At 44.8% G+C, this 18,960-nt stretch overlaps 1 protein-coding gene across 5 annotated transcripts in view; it reads left to right on the top strand.

The window, feature by feature from the left end:
- The window catches only part of GFRA1 (GDNF family receptor alpha 1), a 207,245-nt gene that overhangs the window by 53,532 nt on the left and 134,753 nt on the right, over positions 1-18,960 (top strand). For 4 of the 5 annotated variants that reach the window (XM_053207848.1, XM_053207849.1, XM_027063195.2 and 1 more), the window contains exon 5: positions 7,916-7,930. The exons of the other annotated variant lie outside the window; for it this stretch is intronic. In XM_053207848.1, the coding sequence (XP_053063823.1) occupies positions 7,916-7,930 (15 nt within the window). The remainder of the gene's footprint in view (positions 1-7,915; positions 7,931-18,960) is intronic. 5 annotated transcript variants of the gene reach the window in all.

Raw genomic sequence — 18,960 nt, 5'->3', positions numbered from 1 at the left:
TACTGTTCTACTTTATCAGCACCATAAAGTACTAGCAGATTTGAACATAACTTTCACAGTATACAGAATGCAATCATAAAAAGTATTATTCCTAAATCTATTTTTTTATGTTCTTTCAGTAGTTAAGAGCTTTATCCCTCTGTGCTAGGAATGAGATATACTAAGGATAGCATGTCATAAAAATCTTAGGGACTTACTAGCTTGCATTGAGTGCACTGCCTTCCCCAAGTCAGTGCAGGGTGATGTGTTATAGGCACACGGCCCAAGATTGATGTTGGTAGCACATTCTTCAGAAAATGTAGCAGGAAGCTACTTTGGGGCTTTAAAAAATTTCTTTTCTGACTCACAAATACTAAAAGACGTTTACTGAGTGCCATGTGCCTTCAGAGGTACGCCAATGACGGGCTAAGTATTGGTCTTCATTCCCAACATGATACAAGGTGAGGAGAGGCCAGGAGCAAGGAAAACCATAGAACTTTCCCTAGCCTGCATCCAGAGTGAGACGGAGAAGAAAGAGGGGGAGAGATACAAGGCCCACCTGCATGAAAGAATGGGCTAGTTTTTGGCATCGAGGGCTGGAGACTGAGGAGTGAGGCCTTGCAGCTAGTGCTTAATAACCAAGAATCACAGGGCTGCGTTCAGTTTGGGCCGCCTGAGTGTGCCTGGGGGAAACCGGGGGAGCATGGAAATGGGCTGTGTGGCCACAGGGCTGCCTGAGCTGTCTGGCTTTGGAGACACAGAAAACTAATCACAGCTCCTGTGTGGTGCCATTGAGGCCAAGCCAGGAGCTCTGGAGGAGTCTTTGCTCTGGCTGTGCTCCAGGAGAGCACAGACTTGCACCTGGATAGGAAGGAGCTTAAGTGGCTTATTGTATTCAAACTTAAAAAATTATTTAATAAAGCAGCAACCCCCCCATTTTTTTTAAGGCAAATTCTTCATAGAACTCCACTGTCCCTGGCAGAGTGGGTCTCAATTCCGCTGCCCCCATGCAGTCCCTACCTTCTTGGAACCCTGGGCCTCATGGAGCATGGCTTCAAGCATGGATGAAAGCCCAGGGCAGGGCTGCATGAGCCCTTTACATCGTGGCCTTGAGAAATAATGACAGGTCCAGAGGAGCTAGGCAACGTAGGGGTGAGTGGCACCATAAAGAAAGACCAGGCCTGGCTTTCTGCAATTTCTGGGTTTTAATCACAACCCTTTAGATCATCAGGATGTTACTGGATCTCGGTCTCTTGATATAAAACATTAAAAATCCTTCCTTCATTAGGTGGTATTTGGGAATTGCTCCAGAGTTTCTTAATGGCATATAGCTGCATGACAAGAAGGAGTTAAAACGATCATTTTATTTTAATGGATTTTTTTTCTCTTCTGATACTTTTACAGTCCTATATAAGTCACAAAGACTTTTCAAATGGTAAGCAATCAATATATGTGTGTTGACTAATAATCCTACAATGTATAGGAATATTTCTAAGTACCAGCTATTGTCCATTTTTATATGCATTACTCATTTAATCTCCATAGCAATTTATGAGGTAGCACAGAAATTAGCTATTGTTATTATCTGCGTGTTACTGATGAGAAATGCAAGGCTTGGGGAAGTTAAAGTAATTTTCCCAAGATCGCACAGTCAGACGTGGAACCAGCTCTGACTTCGAGACCTGAGCTCTTTTGCTAACCTGTTCTACTGCTTATTATAATAACATTAACTTTCACTTATTGAACGTGTACAGTAAACCAGCTACTCTGTGCTAATTGTTTTCCATGTATCTGGGTTGTCCCTTTGAATTCTAAAAGAAAGTTTTATTATCTCCGTTTTCTAAATGAAGAGACCAAGACCCGGAGAGAGGGCTTAAATAGCTAGCCCAATATGGCCAGGATGGTGAACTAGCAAGGATTTGAACTTAGTGTTATTTGATGCTAAAGTCCGTGTCCTCTGGTTTGCTTAAATTATTCCAGCTTGATCCTTGTGATAGCTGCAGGGGAGAGAAGAAGCTTCTCTCTCCCATCCCTGTCTTCTAGATGAGAACATAGTCTGCGAGAGGTTTCCTCCTTGGTTTCCATCTGGTCGAGGGGCCAGGACCCAATCTTAGGTCATGGGATCCGGTGGCCATGATTATGCGGTAACATGACACTAGATTGTATTTGGGAGAGAAGGAGTTAACCCAGCTCTCCTTGGGAAGCATGCCTGCCATTTTTGGACCTCAGCTTTGTGAGTGTCCAGCACAGCTACTCTGGAGTGCTGGTATTCAACAAGAGAGGAGGCATTGGTGGGCCCACTTTTCAACAAAGAAAAGAAAGGATTCTCTTCATTCACATAGTTTTATAGAAACATGGAGACTGAATTCTAGTTGCCCTTCCTATTGACATATATGAAATCTGGTTTTTAAATCTGGCGAAGGGAGAGCTCAGCTGATCTTGAAACTGATTTTGGTTGATGGCGTACCTCACCCCATTCGAGGAAGCAGTGTTCATTTCAGCTGTTCTCTATGTCTCTCCCTTTGCCCCTGGTTAGTTGGGTCCCGGTAAAATTTGCAGTGCTTTACTGTAAAAGCACTTGTACTTGAAAGAGAATTTTCTTTCTGTAGCTCAAACCACAGGAGGACTCACAAGACAGCTATCTCCCCAGGTGAGACTTCTTAAATGGGAGTTAAGTGCATGCATTTTCAAGAAACTAAACTCCCCTCATATATAATTTAACCTAGAAAAGAAAGCAAAATTGAGAGAGTAGTATGATTACATTGTTTGAGAACTGGTAACTTTACCTCCCCCCGTCTCGTGGAAGTCGGGCACACTTTCTCTGTTTGGCATATCTTCAGTGCCGTGGGGTGTGGGCTGAGTGTGATGTTGTAATAATAGTGAAGTTTTCTCTAACCATCTCCATGGACTGTGGATTGAAATAGTAAATTATTCCTAGCAGGCTCAATGGGCAATGAGACTGCCATCCAGTTCTCCTCATAAAATAAAGCAATAGATAAATAAAGGAGAGCCAACTCACTTAACCCGCGTGGCTCTGTGCACTGCTAATTATTAACCCAGGCGCAAGAGAGGGGTTCACCCAGAGTGTAGTTAAATCATTTTTAATAGAGGTAAACACTAGCCATGTGGATGAGTAGGCACTCAAGAAAGTTTTTAATCAGCAACGCTTAGGAATCACCCAGTCTAATTGCCATAACTTATTAATAATAATAAGTAATCCAGTCTTTTTATGGCCCCTGTCTCTGGAGGACTCAGTGCATTAAAGAACTCTAGGGTGTGAATTCTCTCAGTGACTGTGGGGGAGGGGGACAAGTACCCTTGATGCTCATTCCTAACGGAAGAAACTGGGCATCAAGCTAAGAAAGACAAATATGAGCTCCTTTTGATTTTCTTCTCCCCACATCTGAGTCGCCATCTTACACATGGCCTTTCATCTATCTATAGGACCAGAATGGCTCCGGGGGGTGGGGGTGGGGCTGGGGCTGGAGAACAGGCTTTCTTTGTTCCTGTGACTGATTGAGGGAAGTGAGTGTGAGCAGAGCTTTGTCTGAAGGAGTTTATTTCCTCTGCACTAGTGTCCCTAGCGTCCTTTGGGCTCAACCTGACTGTGGCTGGGTGGGTGTTGGTGACTCCCAGCCCCGTGCTTGTGTGATTTCCCATTCCTGGGAAAGCAGGAAGGATGGCACTGAGTCTCACTCTCAGAGTGATTCTTAATGGCAGCTGTTTCTGTAAATTATCCCACTGAACCTGCCCAACACCAGGGCGTGGGTGTTAAAATATCTCCAGCTCATCAGCAAGGAACTTCAAGTGCAGAGTGTGTAAGTGATTGACTCCCAAATAATTCTGAGCGATTGGTTACACTAAAAGGAGAATATGTCACTCAAATGTGAGGGCCTTTTGAGTTTTATAAGTGACTAGTCCCTATGGCTTGGGGATTAGGGGTGATGGACATGAAGGTGGTTAGAGTATTCCTGTAGCTAATACCCTCTGAGGTCCAGAATTTGGGGGAGGTAAAATGTGGCCAAACAGCACAGGATTTACAGTCTTCTCACTTACTTTCTGTTCTTCTGCCCGTGAATCATTGGAGCCTGAGCCTGGATGGCTGTTTCAGTCTAGACAAGTGAAACTTTAAAGAAGGTACCCAAGCCATTATTATACAGAGCAAAGAGCTAACTAATGCTAAGAGCGGAATGATTTATGCCACAGACTACAAAAGACATAAATTTAGAGTGTAAATTACAAGATAACTCATGTGCAAAATTGTTGCAATATTTATACTGGTGTTTATTAAAATTTACATTTGAATAAAAAGGTGCAAAATGTAAATGAAGCTGAAAAAGGTTTTTTTTTTTTAATTTTAAATAGCTTATACAAAATTCAAGAGTGTTTCTTGGAATAGAGGATATGAGTAGTACTCTATGCAGGTTTGTCTGCTAAAGCGTGAAATATACAATGAAACGGGAAGGAATAAGGTCACTAAATCCCTGCCTGAATTTCCTCCCTCCCTGCCCACTGATACTTTCCAGTGATTCAAATCACTACTGAATTTCAAAGGAAGTGCTCCCTGTCAAAAGCCATGGATAGGAGGTTGAGGATCGGGGACGGATGTCGAGACTGGATCCGTGTTTAAAAGACTAATCTTATTTCACTGATATTTTCAAGGTTGGAAATTTTTGTCTGCATTCATTAGAGGAGAATGATAAATCTCTAATTTGTACTTTGCTAATAATAGGGATGAGCTTTTGTGCTTCATTAAGGTTAAATGAATCTCATGTAGTCCTGGCTGAATCTTTAGTGCCTTGTGTGACCTTGGGAAATATCTCCTTCTCTGGGACTCAGTTTCCTCCTCTGCAAATTAAGGGGTTGGACCAGATGAGTGCTAAGACACACCAGCCCTTTTTCCTTCCCTCCTGTGTGGGCTCATACCATGCCAGTCATTGAGGATCCACAAAGTGATTAAGACCCATGACTCTTGTCCTCGGGAGCTTGTAGGCTATATAAATAACGAACTATAAGATGAGCTATAATTGCAAAGTGCACAGTTTACTCTAGGAGCAGAGAGGTGGGAACAGAGACTTCCCTCTCTGTGGGGATAGGCACTGAGAGACTTCACAGTGGCTGTGACATTTGAAGGCTGAGGAGGAGAGCCCCTCCAGGTGTGCAGGCTGGTCCGAGTGTGGGTGGTATGGACTGCGTGTTCCAGGCAACAGATGCATGTGATGGGTATATTTAGGGAGCTGCGCATGGTCCTTCTCACAGTCTCCGGACAATGTTGAGGCATGGCGGGTGAGTGCCGTCCTTCCACTGCCGTGTCGGAACTTGTACCAATGATGAATGGTGGAGGTTAGAAAATAACAGATAGTGTATATAAGTTAGGGCAGAGTCGAAGTTGTCCTGGAACGGCACCGATATGCCCATTTACATCCCAATTAGCTTTCGTGAGCGTGAGGGATAGGGTGGTGTTTCAGCCAATTGCCTGGGTCCTGGGAGCCTGTAACCTGACATAGCTGTGCCACAGCCTGCGTATGCCCTTGGGAGTGTGTGTATTGTGTGTGAACGACACCCTTCGCGAGGGTCACAGCTACGCCAGCGGAATGAACACCGTTCCCACAGGTATTCCCCTCCTTGCGGTCTGTTTAATCCACTCAGGTGTGCATCCCATCTGCACCTTTTATGGGCTCTCCACTCTCTGTGACCTCGTAGGAGCTGATGTGTAGCTCCTGGCAGCAAATGTAGATGTTGATGGTCCAGTTCTTATTTAGTTTCCAGTATGAAAATAAAGTTTTAAAATTCGGATTATGGACGTAAGGCATGGTCCGTGTTACAAATTACAGTCGTACAGAAATGCTTACATAGGATTTCAAAAAGTGACCCCAGATTCCATCACCCGAAGACAAACATTTCCATGACGGTCTTTCTTCATGGAGATAAACGCTCGCACATGCTTGCGTACGCATTCGTAAGTGGTCTCGGGACACGTGTTCCCTGTTGCTGGCTGATTTTTTTCATTCAACAGTAATCAAAGTCTTTAAATAAAGATTTTCAACGGTTGCACCATAATCCATTTTGTGGGATAAATTATTTTTGGTTTGATTCCCTGTAGATAAATAGGCAAAAATCATTGTTTTGCCAGTATACACAATGCTGTGATAAACGTCCTTATAGACTCATTTTGTACCTTTACTTATTTCATTGGATTAAATTCCTGGAAGTGGTACTATCAGGTCAAGGACTATATATTTAACATTTTCTTACATATCGTCAAGCTATCTTCCAGAAGTTTTGTACCTGCCTACCACCCCATTAAGCAGGGTAGGAGCGGGCTCATGTCTGGGTGCTGCTGTGTTCCTACCAGCACTGTATTCGACCTTCAGTTACTGAATGGGAAATATGAACAGATGAGAGAACTTTTGGGGTGATTGGGAGGCAGTTGAGAACAGAATGAGCCTGAATGCACATCTGAGACGTTGAGAACAGAATGAGCCTGAATGCACATCTGAGACGTTGAGAACAGAATGAGCCTGAATGCACATATGAGACGTCAGAAAAGGGGCACCTGAGTGGCTCAATTGATTGAGTGTCCGACTTCGGCTCAGATCATGATCTCGTGGTTTGTGGGTTCAAGCCCTGTGTCGGGCTCAGTGCTGACAGGTCAGAGCCTGGAGCCTGCTTCAGATTCTGTGTCTCCCTCTTTCTCTGCCCTGCCCCACGCTCTCTCTCTCTCTCTCTCTCTCAAACATTAAAACATTTTTTAAAAAAAAAAGATATCAGAAAGGACCTGGCGTATGCATAAGTGTTCACCAAAAGACATGTACAAAGATATTCATCACAGTTCCTAATTGTCAAACACTGAAAACAATCCATCAACATTACAAAGGGAAAATAACTTAGGATATAATCACACAGTGGAATAGTATATAGCAGTGAGAATGAGTGATATGCTGTGTGGAGCGTGGATGATTCCCACAGTCACTGTGGAGCAAAAGGCAGACAGTGTGAGTGCATTTCTATGAAGATTAAAAACAGGAAGAAACAAATGTAAGGTAGAAGGCGTGCCAGTGGTTACCAGTAGAGGGATATTAGTGACTGTTTGTTTATGCTTTTTGTTACCTGTATGTTTCCCAGTACCAGACATAGTGCTTGGTATATGGCCTCTCAAGTAATTGTTGAAAAAAAATAAAGTCACAGTTTTTCACCTTTTAAGAGACTTTGACCTAGGATAATAGGAAGATGTGGCATTATTAGTCGTGGGTTACATATGGAGAATTCATACAAATGTCTTTCTCTTTGATTTAAATGGGGAACCTTCGTATACTTGTAGAGCCTTCCTCTGTTTATTCTCTTGTGTGGTGTTGTTTTTGTGTTGCTTGTAAACCAGGCAAGCACTTGGTAGTGGGTGAAAAGATGGGGTTTTGGAATCAGACATTTGGGTCCAATCCCCAGCCGATTGTTTCCTCCTCTGTGGCCTTGGATGAGTTTCTATGGTCTCGCTTTCCCCAATCTGCTGAATAAGGATGAGAATACAACCTACTCTAAAAGGTGGTTGTGAAAAATAATAATATTAATTTTAATAATAACCACCAAATTCTCTACGTTTACTACGTGCTGGTCACTGATGTAAGCTCTTAAAACAGAGGACGTAATTTGTTTGATCTTTCCAGTACTCCTGTCTATTTGTGGTTTAGGAAATGTAAGCCACAGAGTTAGTTAAGGGTTGAGCCAGGATTTAAATCCAAGAGTTTCATTCCAGAGCCCGGGCTCTTAACCACTGCCTCTGAGTTAAGGGAAATATTGTACAAAGAGTGCCCAGCAAAGTCAACATATGTTAGCTGTGATTATCATCATTGTCATTTGCAATGTCATTATTAATATTTTTTCTCCTCTCTCTCTCTCTCTCTCTCCCCTCTCTTCCCTTGGTTTTTCACCCTCCTGGCAGATATTTTCCAGCAAGGTAAGTTCACTGTCGCCTGCCTGCTTTGCCACTGGCTGTGATTGTTTGGGAACAAGGGTGTCCTCTGTGGGCAGAGGGTTGTGGGGCTTCGCATTCTCTGTGGACTCATCATGGGGGCTTTAGGAGGCACCTGAGGATGATAGCTTCAGGTGGCCTGAAGTGCCATCAGCCTCTCTGGGCCTCTGCTGTCCGGCTTCTGCCTCCGGACCATACTTGGAGGTAGAGTGGGGGCTGGGCAGTTTGGCCAGGAACACTGGGGAGAGTCATGGCCGGGTCTCTGTCAGGGAACGGGTAGGCTTGGGACGCGTGGGGCTGGTGAGGAGCAGGTGTCTCTGGGGGGTTCAGATGGAAGATCCCTGTCCCTCAGGGCTCTTGCATCAGGGCCACCTGCTGCTTGGGCAGGGCTTCAGATGCCAGTTCCATGTGGAGGTTTCTTTGCTAAAGAAATGTGTCCCTGTCCTGAGAGGAGGTGTAGGTAAGATCATGGCATGACACCTTCAACCCAGGTGTCCCTGGAAACCCCTCCAACTGTGCCTGTGACAGAGATGGAGCCAGGCGAGGGCATAGAGTGTCTTATCTGTTTTGCCAGCCAAGGTCATGTGTTCTGAGGAGTTGGAGATGGGAAGTCTAACTGCGTCTTCTGGTTGCGTGTTTTAGTCCTCACTGAGGATGCACAGCCCCTGTGCTCTGGGGTGCAGAGGGAGGCTCGTGGGCACAGCCTTGTTGTACCTGCCAGACACACGTTAAGGGGAAGCCACCTCTTCCCCCCCACCCTTTTTTTTAGATCACAGTCTGAAACCACCCAGTAGGATCGGCAGGGCATAACTATACTCAAGCTGGGTAATACGTTTGTGGCACGTGTGTTTGCTATGTCTTTCTTGAATCCAAGGCTGGCTCGGAATAAAAGACACCGGTTTAAAAATACATCTAGGCATCCCATAAATAGCTTCCGAATAATCTTACAGGCTTGATATTTTCACAACGATTATTTCAGCCCAAACATGCAGCGTGTGTTATGGAGAATGTCTGCCTGCTCTCTCTGATAGAAGCGCCGTTGTGGGTAACAATGAGGGGACTGTTGTGTTTGTCTTTTAAGAGTCTGGAGTCACAGACCTACTTTTATAAATAATTCATAAATCCCAACAAGCTATAAGTAATAAGTTCCATTTGGCTAGAGACTAAGAGATGAGCAAAATTGAAAAGGTGCCGTGACTGTTGATGTAGTGGGAGCCCTGTTGTCGGGGCCCCTCGGTGCAGTGTGTCTTCTTCCTTGACAAATTGGGGGTTCACGGTGACGCTCTGGGAGGAAAAGAGGTTTTCTTTCTTTCTTTCTTTTTTTTTTTTTTTGCCTGAGCTTGAGTCCACTCACCAGCCGACGCTGAATTGCATTTCTCCTTTTGAGACACGAGGCACTTGAATTTGGGAAGTCTTTCTGGATCATGAGGGCTGAGGCCACCGGAGAGTGGGAGGGAAAAGGCTTGTAGCAGAACTGGCTTTTCTTCGAACGATTGTGAGCATTCTCGGTTGTCATGGTTGGTATAAAAAACGGCTTATTAGGCTACCTCTGTCAAGTTTGGCTCCTTTTATAATCAGTCATTCCATTTGATTGATGGGATTTGCCTGTCAGTAGCAATGATATGCAGAGCAAAAGTTATAATCATCTGCAAATCACTGGCTATCGGGACTTAATAGCATCTTCCAGAGACGGAAGCTGCTAGCTGCCCGTTGCCCTGCGTGATGGTGGGCGGCAGCTCCTGTGTAAGATATTACCAGGATTTCGAATGCAGAGAATTGAACTTGCTTTTGTGAATAATTTACATGGCTCCGGCCTTACAGGACCGTTACATGTGGAGACGGACATTTCTCTGAAATGGTAGCAAAGAACCCACCAGCTGGTGCCCCTTCCTTACCTTTGCTTCCGGCCATTCTGCCAATGAAATTAATGCTCAGTAAAATGTGACAGTTAAAAGGTGTTGGATGGGGCATCTGGGTGGCTCAGTCGGTTAAGTGTCAGAGTCTGGATTTCAGCTCAGGTTATAATCTCACAGTCTGTGAGTTCGAGCCCTGCATCACCCTCTGTGCTGGCAGGGTGGAGCCTGCTTGGGATTCTCTCCCTCTCCCTCTCTCTCTGCTTCTCCCCCCATTCATGCGCGCGCCCTCTCTCTCTCTCTCTCTCTCTCAAAATAAATAAACTTGAAAAAATGTGTTGGTGACAGTCACATCAAACCAAGACAGAGGGTTCTGTGTCTTAGAGATAGTCAAAAACGTGACTGCACGATGTCTCCTGTGGTTGAAACTCTGTTCCAGAATTGTACCATTAATTTGAAACACGGGGGGCCAAGCATGGTGCTTGAAATAGACAACCAGAAAGCTACGTGGCTTCAGATGAACAGAAACCACCGCATCGTCGCTGAGGCCCCATCTACACACACGTGGGAACTCCGGGTGTCTTTGGCCTCCTGACCGTGCCGTGGGCATCCAGGCGGTGCCTGAGGAGTCACGGGCAGCTGCGGGAGACGCTGCTTTGCCATTGTGTTCTTCCGGCGGTGAGTGCGTGAGGCCTGGCTGCCCCGAGGAGCGCCTGCCTGTTTGGGCCGCTGTGCACCGTGGCGGGCTGAAGAGGGAAGTAGCCTCACAAGTTGACAACATCAGACATTCTCAGAGGAAACCGAAGTTATTTCCCCTGGATTGCATTATCTTTTATTTCACTACAGATCAATCTTGTTATAGTAGGTGATGGCTCAGCAGCTACCGCTGGGCCTTTCTTTGCGGTGTCCGTGCTGTGTGCACGTGGGGACGTGTTTCTCCCCCGCTCCTGTGCCATTTTATAGCTCGTTACATTTCTCTCTTCCGTAAAAGCCCCTTGCTGTGGCGGTTAGACCACAGGGCATGGGGAACTGTCAAGGACCAGTGGGCCCGCAGCTGGGCCTTCTGTCTAGATGAGTTCCAGGGCCACGGGGCTACATTTTCAAGGAGCCTTAATTGACCCATGTTCTCTGTGGACAGCAGAGCCCGTGTGCCCCTGGATGGCTCTCAGAAATTCCAGAGTGCCATAGAACTGCCTTTCCAACATCAGATGCAATTGAAAATGCTGTATGTGCACACGTGTCTAGAATCTTGAGTTTTAGAGCACTTTCATATCAATCGTTTAATAATGAAGCCAGGACCACACACACACACACACACACACACGCACACACGCCTCATTTGAAGTTACTGAAGCACCTTTTGAATACTCCTCTAAAAGCTCAAGCTTGAATCTGAAATTGAACAGAAACTGAGTGAGTGGCTTGGAAATCAGAGCAATGCCACTCAGCAGGGCATTTGAAAGCGTAAGTGGGCACAGTATAAAGACTTCACCATCGAGTTAATTCTCTGCTCTGTGCTGTGAACTGAAGTCCCTGATAGACTCTGAGCCCGAGGAGGCAGAGCGTTTCCTCCTGCTCAGTTCTCACCTGGAGCTGTGATCTTGCTATTTACGAGCTTTTTCTTTCGGCTCAAGTAATTTTTGATACCTCTCAAACATAGTGCACTTGTTTTTCCAGCGAACGGTATATATGTGCCAGGCACTTTCTAGACCTTGAGGATAAGGGGACGGACACGACAGCGAGGGCTCTCTGCTCATGGAACTTACAGTCTAGCTTGGGGGGCACTGGCACTCAGCATGCCAATAAACGAGCAACATAAATTCTGAGAGATGCGTGTGGTGAAGACAGATGGTGTGCTGGTGGCCAGGAGGGCTGGACGGGGCGGTTAGACAGTGCCCAGAAGGACCAGCTATTGGAGGATGTGGAGGAACCCCGATGGGCCAAGAACACCCCAGTGTTCCAGAAGGAAACCGGTGTGGCTGGAGCTCACAAGTGAGGAAGAGCGTCGTGTGAAATGAACAGCGAGAAGAGGGCAGGAATGTAGTCTGGAGATCAGAGGAAGGAAGTCAGCAGTGGGTTTTAAGCAAAACAGTGGTGGGGTCCTATTTCCATTAAAAATTGCCATACTGGTTGCTATGCAAATGCATAAGGACAGTGTGTGAGAAGTTAAAACCAGGACCAGGGCTGAGCACTGAGCAGGCTCAGGTGGGGCTGAGGTGGTGGTGGTGGTGGGGGGGGGTCTGCCCACAGGCCCTAAGCATTCCCCTTAGTGGGTCTCTGCGACCCTATTCCCGGCCAGCTTGCCTCCACTGAGTGTCCCATTTTTTGCTCACTTTACCTGTGGGGAATAACATGCCCATAACTGACACCTCCTCTCCTTAAGGCTGTGCAGGTTTTGCTCATCAAGGGCATCGTGAACATGCTCCTATACATATCTTTAGATTTTTAAAAAGCCACCTTTCTCCAGTGTACGTATACATGTGTATCATAGGTATCACGTAGTTATGTGTTAAATGCTTAGGAGACCTCGATTTGGCTCCCAACAGGATTGCCTTTGTGGGGGCGATTGAGCCACTTGCTTTGCCCTATAACCTCAATATTTCCACCTGTAAAATGAAGGAGTTGGGAAGAATCCTTGACCCCACGTGGCTTCCTGAGGATGCTTTATCTTGAGGGGTTTTATGTGGATTTGAGTTAACAGAGTGCAGAAATATCCCATACTGCAGGTTAACGACCGTTATCTAAAGAACTTGGGTGAATGCAGAGGCTTCCCTAGTGGCTGAGAATTAAGGTTCAGAGAACTGTGGCTTCAGAAGTGGAACCTACTCACACGGCCAGTTTGGAGCATCAGCTCTGGAATTCACAATGGATGGCATTGCTTTTACTAATTTGAAGAGAACAATAAATCATAGTTTGGTTTCTGGCAGCCCAGCCAAGCCTGGTAATTGTTGGGGTGGGCTTGTGGTGACGGATACCTCTGCCATTTATAATGTGCTTGACTTGAGCTCTTTTGCGTATTTCAAACTCTTGGGCAAACTGCTGAGGCTGGATCTTAGGTTTTCCCAGCCACCTCAGAAAACCCATCTATTCTGAAGCTCTGACCCTTGAGCCGTGAATTATGGCTCCCCTAGTAATGTTACACGTCATGAAATATTGTTTTCTTTGTGAGTGTGGGATTTGGGTGAATAAATTAAATTTATTGTTAACCGTTTCCAGGTAAAAGTGCCAAGTTGTCAGTTAACTAGCAAATGAGAAAAATGCGTTAACATTTTTATGGTGGAAAGTGGCTGTTTCACATTTCCCGTATGCTAATGTTTACTGTGTATGTATATTATTTCCCATTCTTTCCAGAACCAGTGGAATATTCTGAGTTGTACGTTCTGGAAATGCATCCGCCTCTCCAGCACTAACTGAACAATGTTACCATTTAATTTTACATGGATTCACTTTGTGTGTATGTGTGCGGCGTATGAGGGCAAGGATAACCATATTTAAATAATCACATTATCTGGGATGCTTTATCATATTCGGTGTGGGCTATGGAAGGTGGCCTGTTTCCTGCCAGGTGACCTTGGGATAGGTGGGTCTTTGTAACAGGTGCATCTTGCGTCCATTGCAATCCCAGGGCATGAGTTTGGGGTGAAGTTTTAGAGGCTTTCCTCCCAGTAACTTGTGTTTCAAAATCGCCGCATCGGTAAAAGGAAACTTTTAGATCCTTCTGTTGAGATGGTTGCTAATAAGTTTAAATTATTATTTTATTGAGATAACAATGGCGGTAACAGTAATAATAATTATGCCACATTTGTGTACCTCCTGTATTCCAAGCATTGGAACAGGAACTTTGCATACATGTTCTCATAGCCTATGCCCTCCAATTTTATGAAGTATAAAAATCCCACTTTATGGAGGAGAAGACTGAGGCACAGAGTGGAATCAACCCAGTGACAGTTCTAGAACTAGTGAGCGGTAGAGCCAATTATTTTTTTTAATTGAGAGGCTTTATTCTATAGAACAGTTTTAGACGTTCAGAAACTTTGTGAAGATAGCACAGAGAAGTCACATAATACCCCACATTCTATTTCCCCTGTTTTTAATGTCTTACACTAGTATGGCACATTTGTTGCAATTGATGACCCAATACTGATCCATTATTATTCACTGAAGTCCATAGCTTATTCAGATTCCCTTGTTATTTTTGTTTCTTACCTAATGTCCTTTTTCTGTTCTGGGATCCTGTCCAGGAGACCACATTACATTTGGTTGTCATGTCTCCTTAGGCTCATCTTGGCTGTGACAGTTTCCAAGACTTCCCTTGTTGTTGATGACCTTGACAGCTTGGAGGAGTACTGGTGTTTTAAGGAATATATCGTAGGATGCCCCTCTCTTGGACTTTATGTGATTTTCTCCCCTCATAATTAGACTGAGGTTATGGATTTGGGGAAGATCACAGAAGGAAAGTGCCATTGGCATCACATCATATAAAAGGCATCTACCATCAACATGATCTATGACTATTGATGTTGATCTTTATCACTTGGCTGAAGTAGTGTTTGTTGAGCTTCTCCGCTGTGAGGTTACTTTCCCTCCTCCCTTCCATAGTGTGCTCTAGAAGGAAATCTATCCATAGCCTACTGTTAAGGAGTGGGGAATTAGGCTCCATGTCATCGAGGGGAGAGAAACTACATAAATTATTCTTTTGCATAGGAGATTCGTCTCTTATCCTTCATTTATTAATTTATTCCATCATTTATTTAGATTGATATGAAGTCATGCATATTTATTTTCTACCTTGGGTTATAATGCAGTACAGCTTTATTTAATTTCTTGCTTTGGCCACTGGGAGCCTTTCCGGTAGGCTTCTTGTGCCCCTTTGACATATCCCTGTCAATTTTTGGTTGAGCACTTCTGCAATATTTTCTGATACTGTAAGATGCGTCAGGCTCACCTTGTTTATTTCTCACCCTTGTCCTAGATTCAGCCATTTCTTTAAGAAGATGGAGGGTGATACTAGAAACCAAGATCTGGGAGCTAGGTGTGTGCTCATTGCTACCGGAGTGCCATTTCTTTTAGGCCCTCTCAGGTCACAGAACAAAGAAATACAAGTGTGCATTTTAACCCACAGATGTATGCATATCTGTTTCTAGTTGTAACAAGGTGTATCTGTGTTAAGCCTCAGTTCTTACTGAAGTCTCTGACTCTAATCCATTACCACATGGATCATCCTAGCCTCCTTCCTTTGCTCATCGTACATTCCCACTCCCAAGGTGAAACTCCTGAGTCAGGATTTTGAACCTAGGTAGTTTGATTTCTGGTCCTGCAGTATGCTGTTCTGATTTTTGGCAGTAATATGCCGTCCATGGGCTTTTGAATACCCCAGGGGGGACACAGTCACAAATCCTTGACCCTTCCCAAGGCCCAACATGATGACACAGGTGCAGAGAGGTGAGGTTATTGAGTACATGTCTTACTTTGGGCTGCCATAATAAATATCATAAACTGTGGGGGATCAAGCAATAAACATTTATTTCTCATGGTTCTGAAGGCTGGAAATCCTAGATCAAGGTGCTGGTGGATTCTGTGTCTGCTGAGAGCCCATTTCCTGGTTCATAGATAGCCATCATCTTGCTTTGTCCTCACATGGCAGAAGCAGGGAAGGAGCTTTCCAGGGTCCTTTAATAAGGGTACTAATCCCATTCATAAGGACTCTATTCTCATGGTCTAACCATCTCCCAAAGGTCCTACTTCCTAATACCATCACATTGGGGTTAAGATTTCAATGTATGAATTTGAGAAGGAGACACAAGCAATCAGTCCATCATGGTGCCTCTGTGCTTACACATCAGACCCAAGCTTTCTGTCATGACTTCATGGCTAGTTCTAGCTCTGCAAGCTTCTAAGTTGGTTTGTCTTTTCTAGAGTGGAGGCTGATTGAAGAGTGCCTTGTTTCTGAGCTAAGACATTTGTACTTTCTCCCATAGCCTGAGCAGGCCAAGGATGAAACAACTGATCTGTTTATAATATTCTAGCTGTTGAGTACTTAAAGTCCCCTGTACCTTCCTTGATTGATTGCTGCTTTTGGGGTACAAGATAGACCAGTCCTTAAAATTTCTGAGTTTGTTCTGGGGACAGATTTGAGGCTGTGTTTTCCATTTGGGCATGAGGTTCATGAGACGTCAAGCCTGTTTATCTCTTTGGGCTGCATCCACCTGCCAATTTCCCCTAGCTTTCTCTCTCTGATGCCCCTTCCCAGATGCCTGGGCTAGTGCACTGTCCCCTCCAGGCACAGGAAATGTTCTAACTTGGAGCTTGCCCGTGACAGCCACTTTCATCAACTGGCCAATGGGGGCACCTATGAAGACAGCTGGTGACCATTTGCTAATGCTCTCCTGCTACCTCTGGTGCACCTGGTCCTCTCTAGCCCAGCAATCAAGGAGTGGGTGGCTTGTGAACCCCAAGAAGTCAGGAAGCTTCCTTCATTTGTTTTTGGAACCTGGCTTGTCCCAAGCCATGGAACATACAAACAGTTGTAGTTGGCTTATTTATATATATTTCTTCATAGCTGAAGCACTCTTTGGGGATGTAGTTTGTGAGCTGATAGAGATGTGTTCTTTATACTTGACAGTGGATTTGGTGACATGTTCCTAGGCTGATGGCTGGATCTGGGCACTAACTGACAAGCATCTTTCTTCTAGGGAACACTAAGCCAGACCTCCTTGATCATTTCTTGGCACCCTCATTTCTTGGCACCCTTCCCCCATCTGGTCCCATTCATCTCCATAAGCCTCTACCAGATTGACCCCTACTCTTCAAAATGCCCATCGCACCTCTGTGCCTTTGGATCTGTTGATTGCTCTATTTAGAGTATTTTCTCCTCTTTTCAGCAAGCCTTGTCCTGCTCTGCTCCTTACACTCACAAAACTACCCAGTTTCTGCCATCATAGTGGCTGGCCCAGGAGTAGGTGCTGTGGGTGTTCATCCTGATGCTGATGCTTCCAGTGTATGTGTGAGCAGTGGACTCTCCTTTTCACATGGTCCTCTAATGTCTCGTTAACACAATATTCACAACGATTGTGACATTTTACCTAGAAATCATTGAGAAGGTGCTACCCACTTCCCCTCCTAGATGTGTCCCTGCTTCTGCTTACTCTTCAAAATTCAGCCTAAATCCTCACTGCTAGGTTATCGTAACTCACTCCCACCCTTTTGGGTGGGGAATTCTGCCTTCCACTCTGGACCATCCCACTGTTCCCTCTGTCAGCACTCTCTCATGTTGTCGTAATGACCTATTTAGCATCTGTCTTCCCACACCAGATTGAGCTCCTAGAGAGAAAGGAGCATTCCTTTTATTTTGAATCCCTAGCACATAGTAAGTGCTCAGTAGGTGTTTGACACAAGAAAGTGGAACAAAATAACAAGGCTCAAAGGAATTTGCATTTTGTGTATGTCTGGGTATGTGTGTGGGGGGGCGTGCGTGTGTGTGCACGTGCACATGTATGTGTTGCTTTTATGTGTGACTGTCCAGGTTCTTTAATAAAGTTGAGATACTGTCCCTACCTTCCAAGAGCTGGTGATTTCACTGGAGACCCAAGGCCAGTCAGTCTGTGTACCTGTGGGTGCTGTCCTCTCCCAGTGTAGGAGGTAGTCAAAGAGGATGAGGGTCCCTGGGAAAGGGGAAACAACTGAAATAGTGGAGCTGGAGATTGTTTTGAAGGAAGCAGAAGATCTGAGCGGACAGAACGAGGGCAGGTGCGTGGGTGGGTGGGGTCTGGGAGGACGATGTGGATGGAGGTGGAGACAAATGCAAGCATGGTGTTGTGTATATGGATGTTGAGGGGGCAGTGAACCTGACAGGCTCTGGGTTGGGCCAATTATGGAGCCTTCACTATCTGTTGATTGCCAAGAACCTCTTTATTTTCTGGTGCTCCCTGGCACTCCCGTATGATTGAGAAAATTTTGTCTATCAAATGAATAGTATTGGTTATTGACTTTTCCCATTTTTTATTATTCATTTCATTACTCCTTTTGTTATTCAAAGGTGACCCATCAGCCAATGACCATTCCTGATCAGCACAGTGAATGTTATATCCCTGAACTGATAAAATTCCAGTCCATAAAAAATCAGCTTGATATTTTAGGTGACTTGAGCAATGGTTTTAAAATGTAGGCGGCAAAGTTAAACTTGTTCTAGGAAACCCAAGAAAACCATTGTAATTTCTTGAGCAGAGAAGTAGCATGTATGGGCATGTGATAAAACTGTGCTGGGTGTTGAGCATCAGAGGATAAAGGTGGCCTCTCCTTACTTGGCTTGTGCAGGTGTGTACATGAACTCACTTCTTCCCCAGAATAATGCTCTAAGGTTCACATGCTCATTTATCTCCATTGTTACCCCCATTTTTTAGCCACTAAAATAGATTCAGAAAGCTTAAGTAATTTTACTTTGTAAAAGGTCTCATAGTTAGAGAAGGACTGAATCTGAGTTCAGACACAGGCAGTTGGACTCGTACTGAATTCTCAATGACCCCATCGTACATCCTGGGGGGACCAGGAGACTGCGTTGGGCTTTCCAAAGGATCAGGATAGACAGCGCCATTATCACACAAGACGTCCCAGCCAAACCCCAGAGAAATGAAAGCATATGTCCAGCAAGAAGACTCATGAACCCAAGTCTTCATAGCTGCTTCGTGCATATAGCCAAAGATTGAAGATAGCCCAGGTGCCCATCAGTAGGAGAAAGGACAGTTACTATACCTGCAGAATGGAATACCACTCAAAAACAGAAAGGAGCAACGTGTTGATACATGCAACATCGATGAATCTCGGAAATGTTGGGCTGAGTCAAGGAAGCCTTTCACAAAAGAGGGCACTGTGTATGATTCCATATATATGAAACTCTTAAAACTAAACTGTGATGGACAAAATTCCGAACATTGGTTGCCTCTGGAGAAAGGAGAGTGAAGGCTGACTTGGAGAGAGGCAGGAGGGAACTCCCCAGGCTGATGGTAATACTCTGTCTTGATGGGGGTTTGTCCTATACAGATGTGTGCATTTGTCAAAACTCAAGAGAATGTACACGTAATATTTGTGCATTTCACTGTATGTAAATTTTTCTTTAAAAGGAGAAGACTGGAAAACAAATATTAAATTCCAGCTAATGATGCACAC

Source organism: Acinonyx jubatus, chromosome D2 (genome assembly GCF_027475565.1).
Source record: "Acinonyx jubatus isolate Ajub_Pintada_27869175 chromosome D2, VMU_Ajub_asm_v1.0, whole genome shotgun sequence".
Lineage (NCBI taxonomy): Eukaryota > Metazoa > Chordata > Mammalia > Carnivora > Felidae > Acinonyx > Acinonyx jubatus.
Note: the sequence above shows the minus strand (reverse complement) of the source record. Positions and strands in the feature narration are given on the sequence as shown.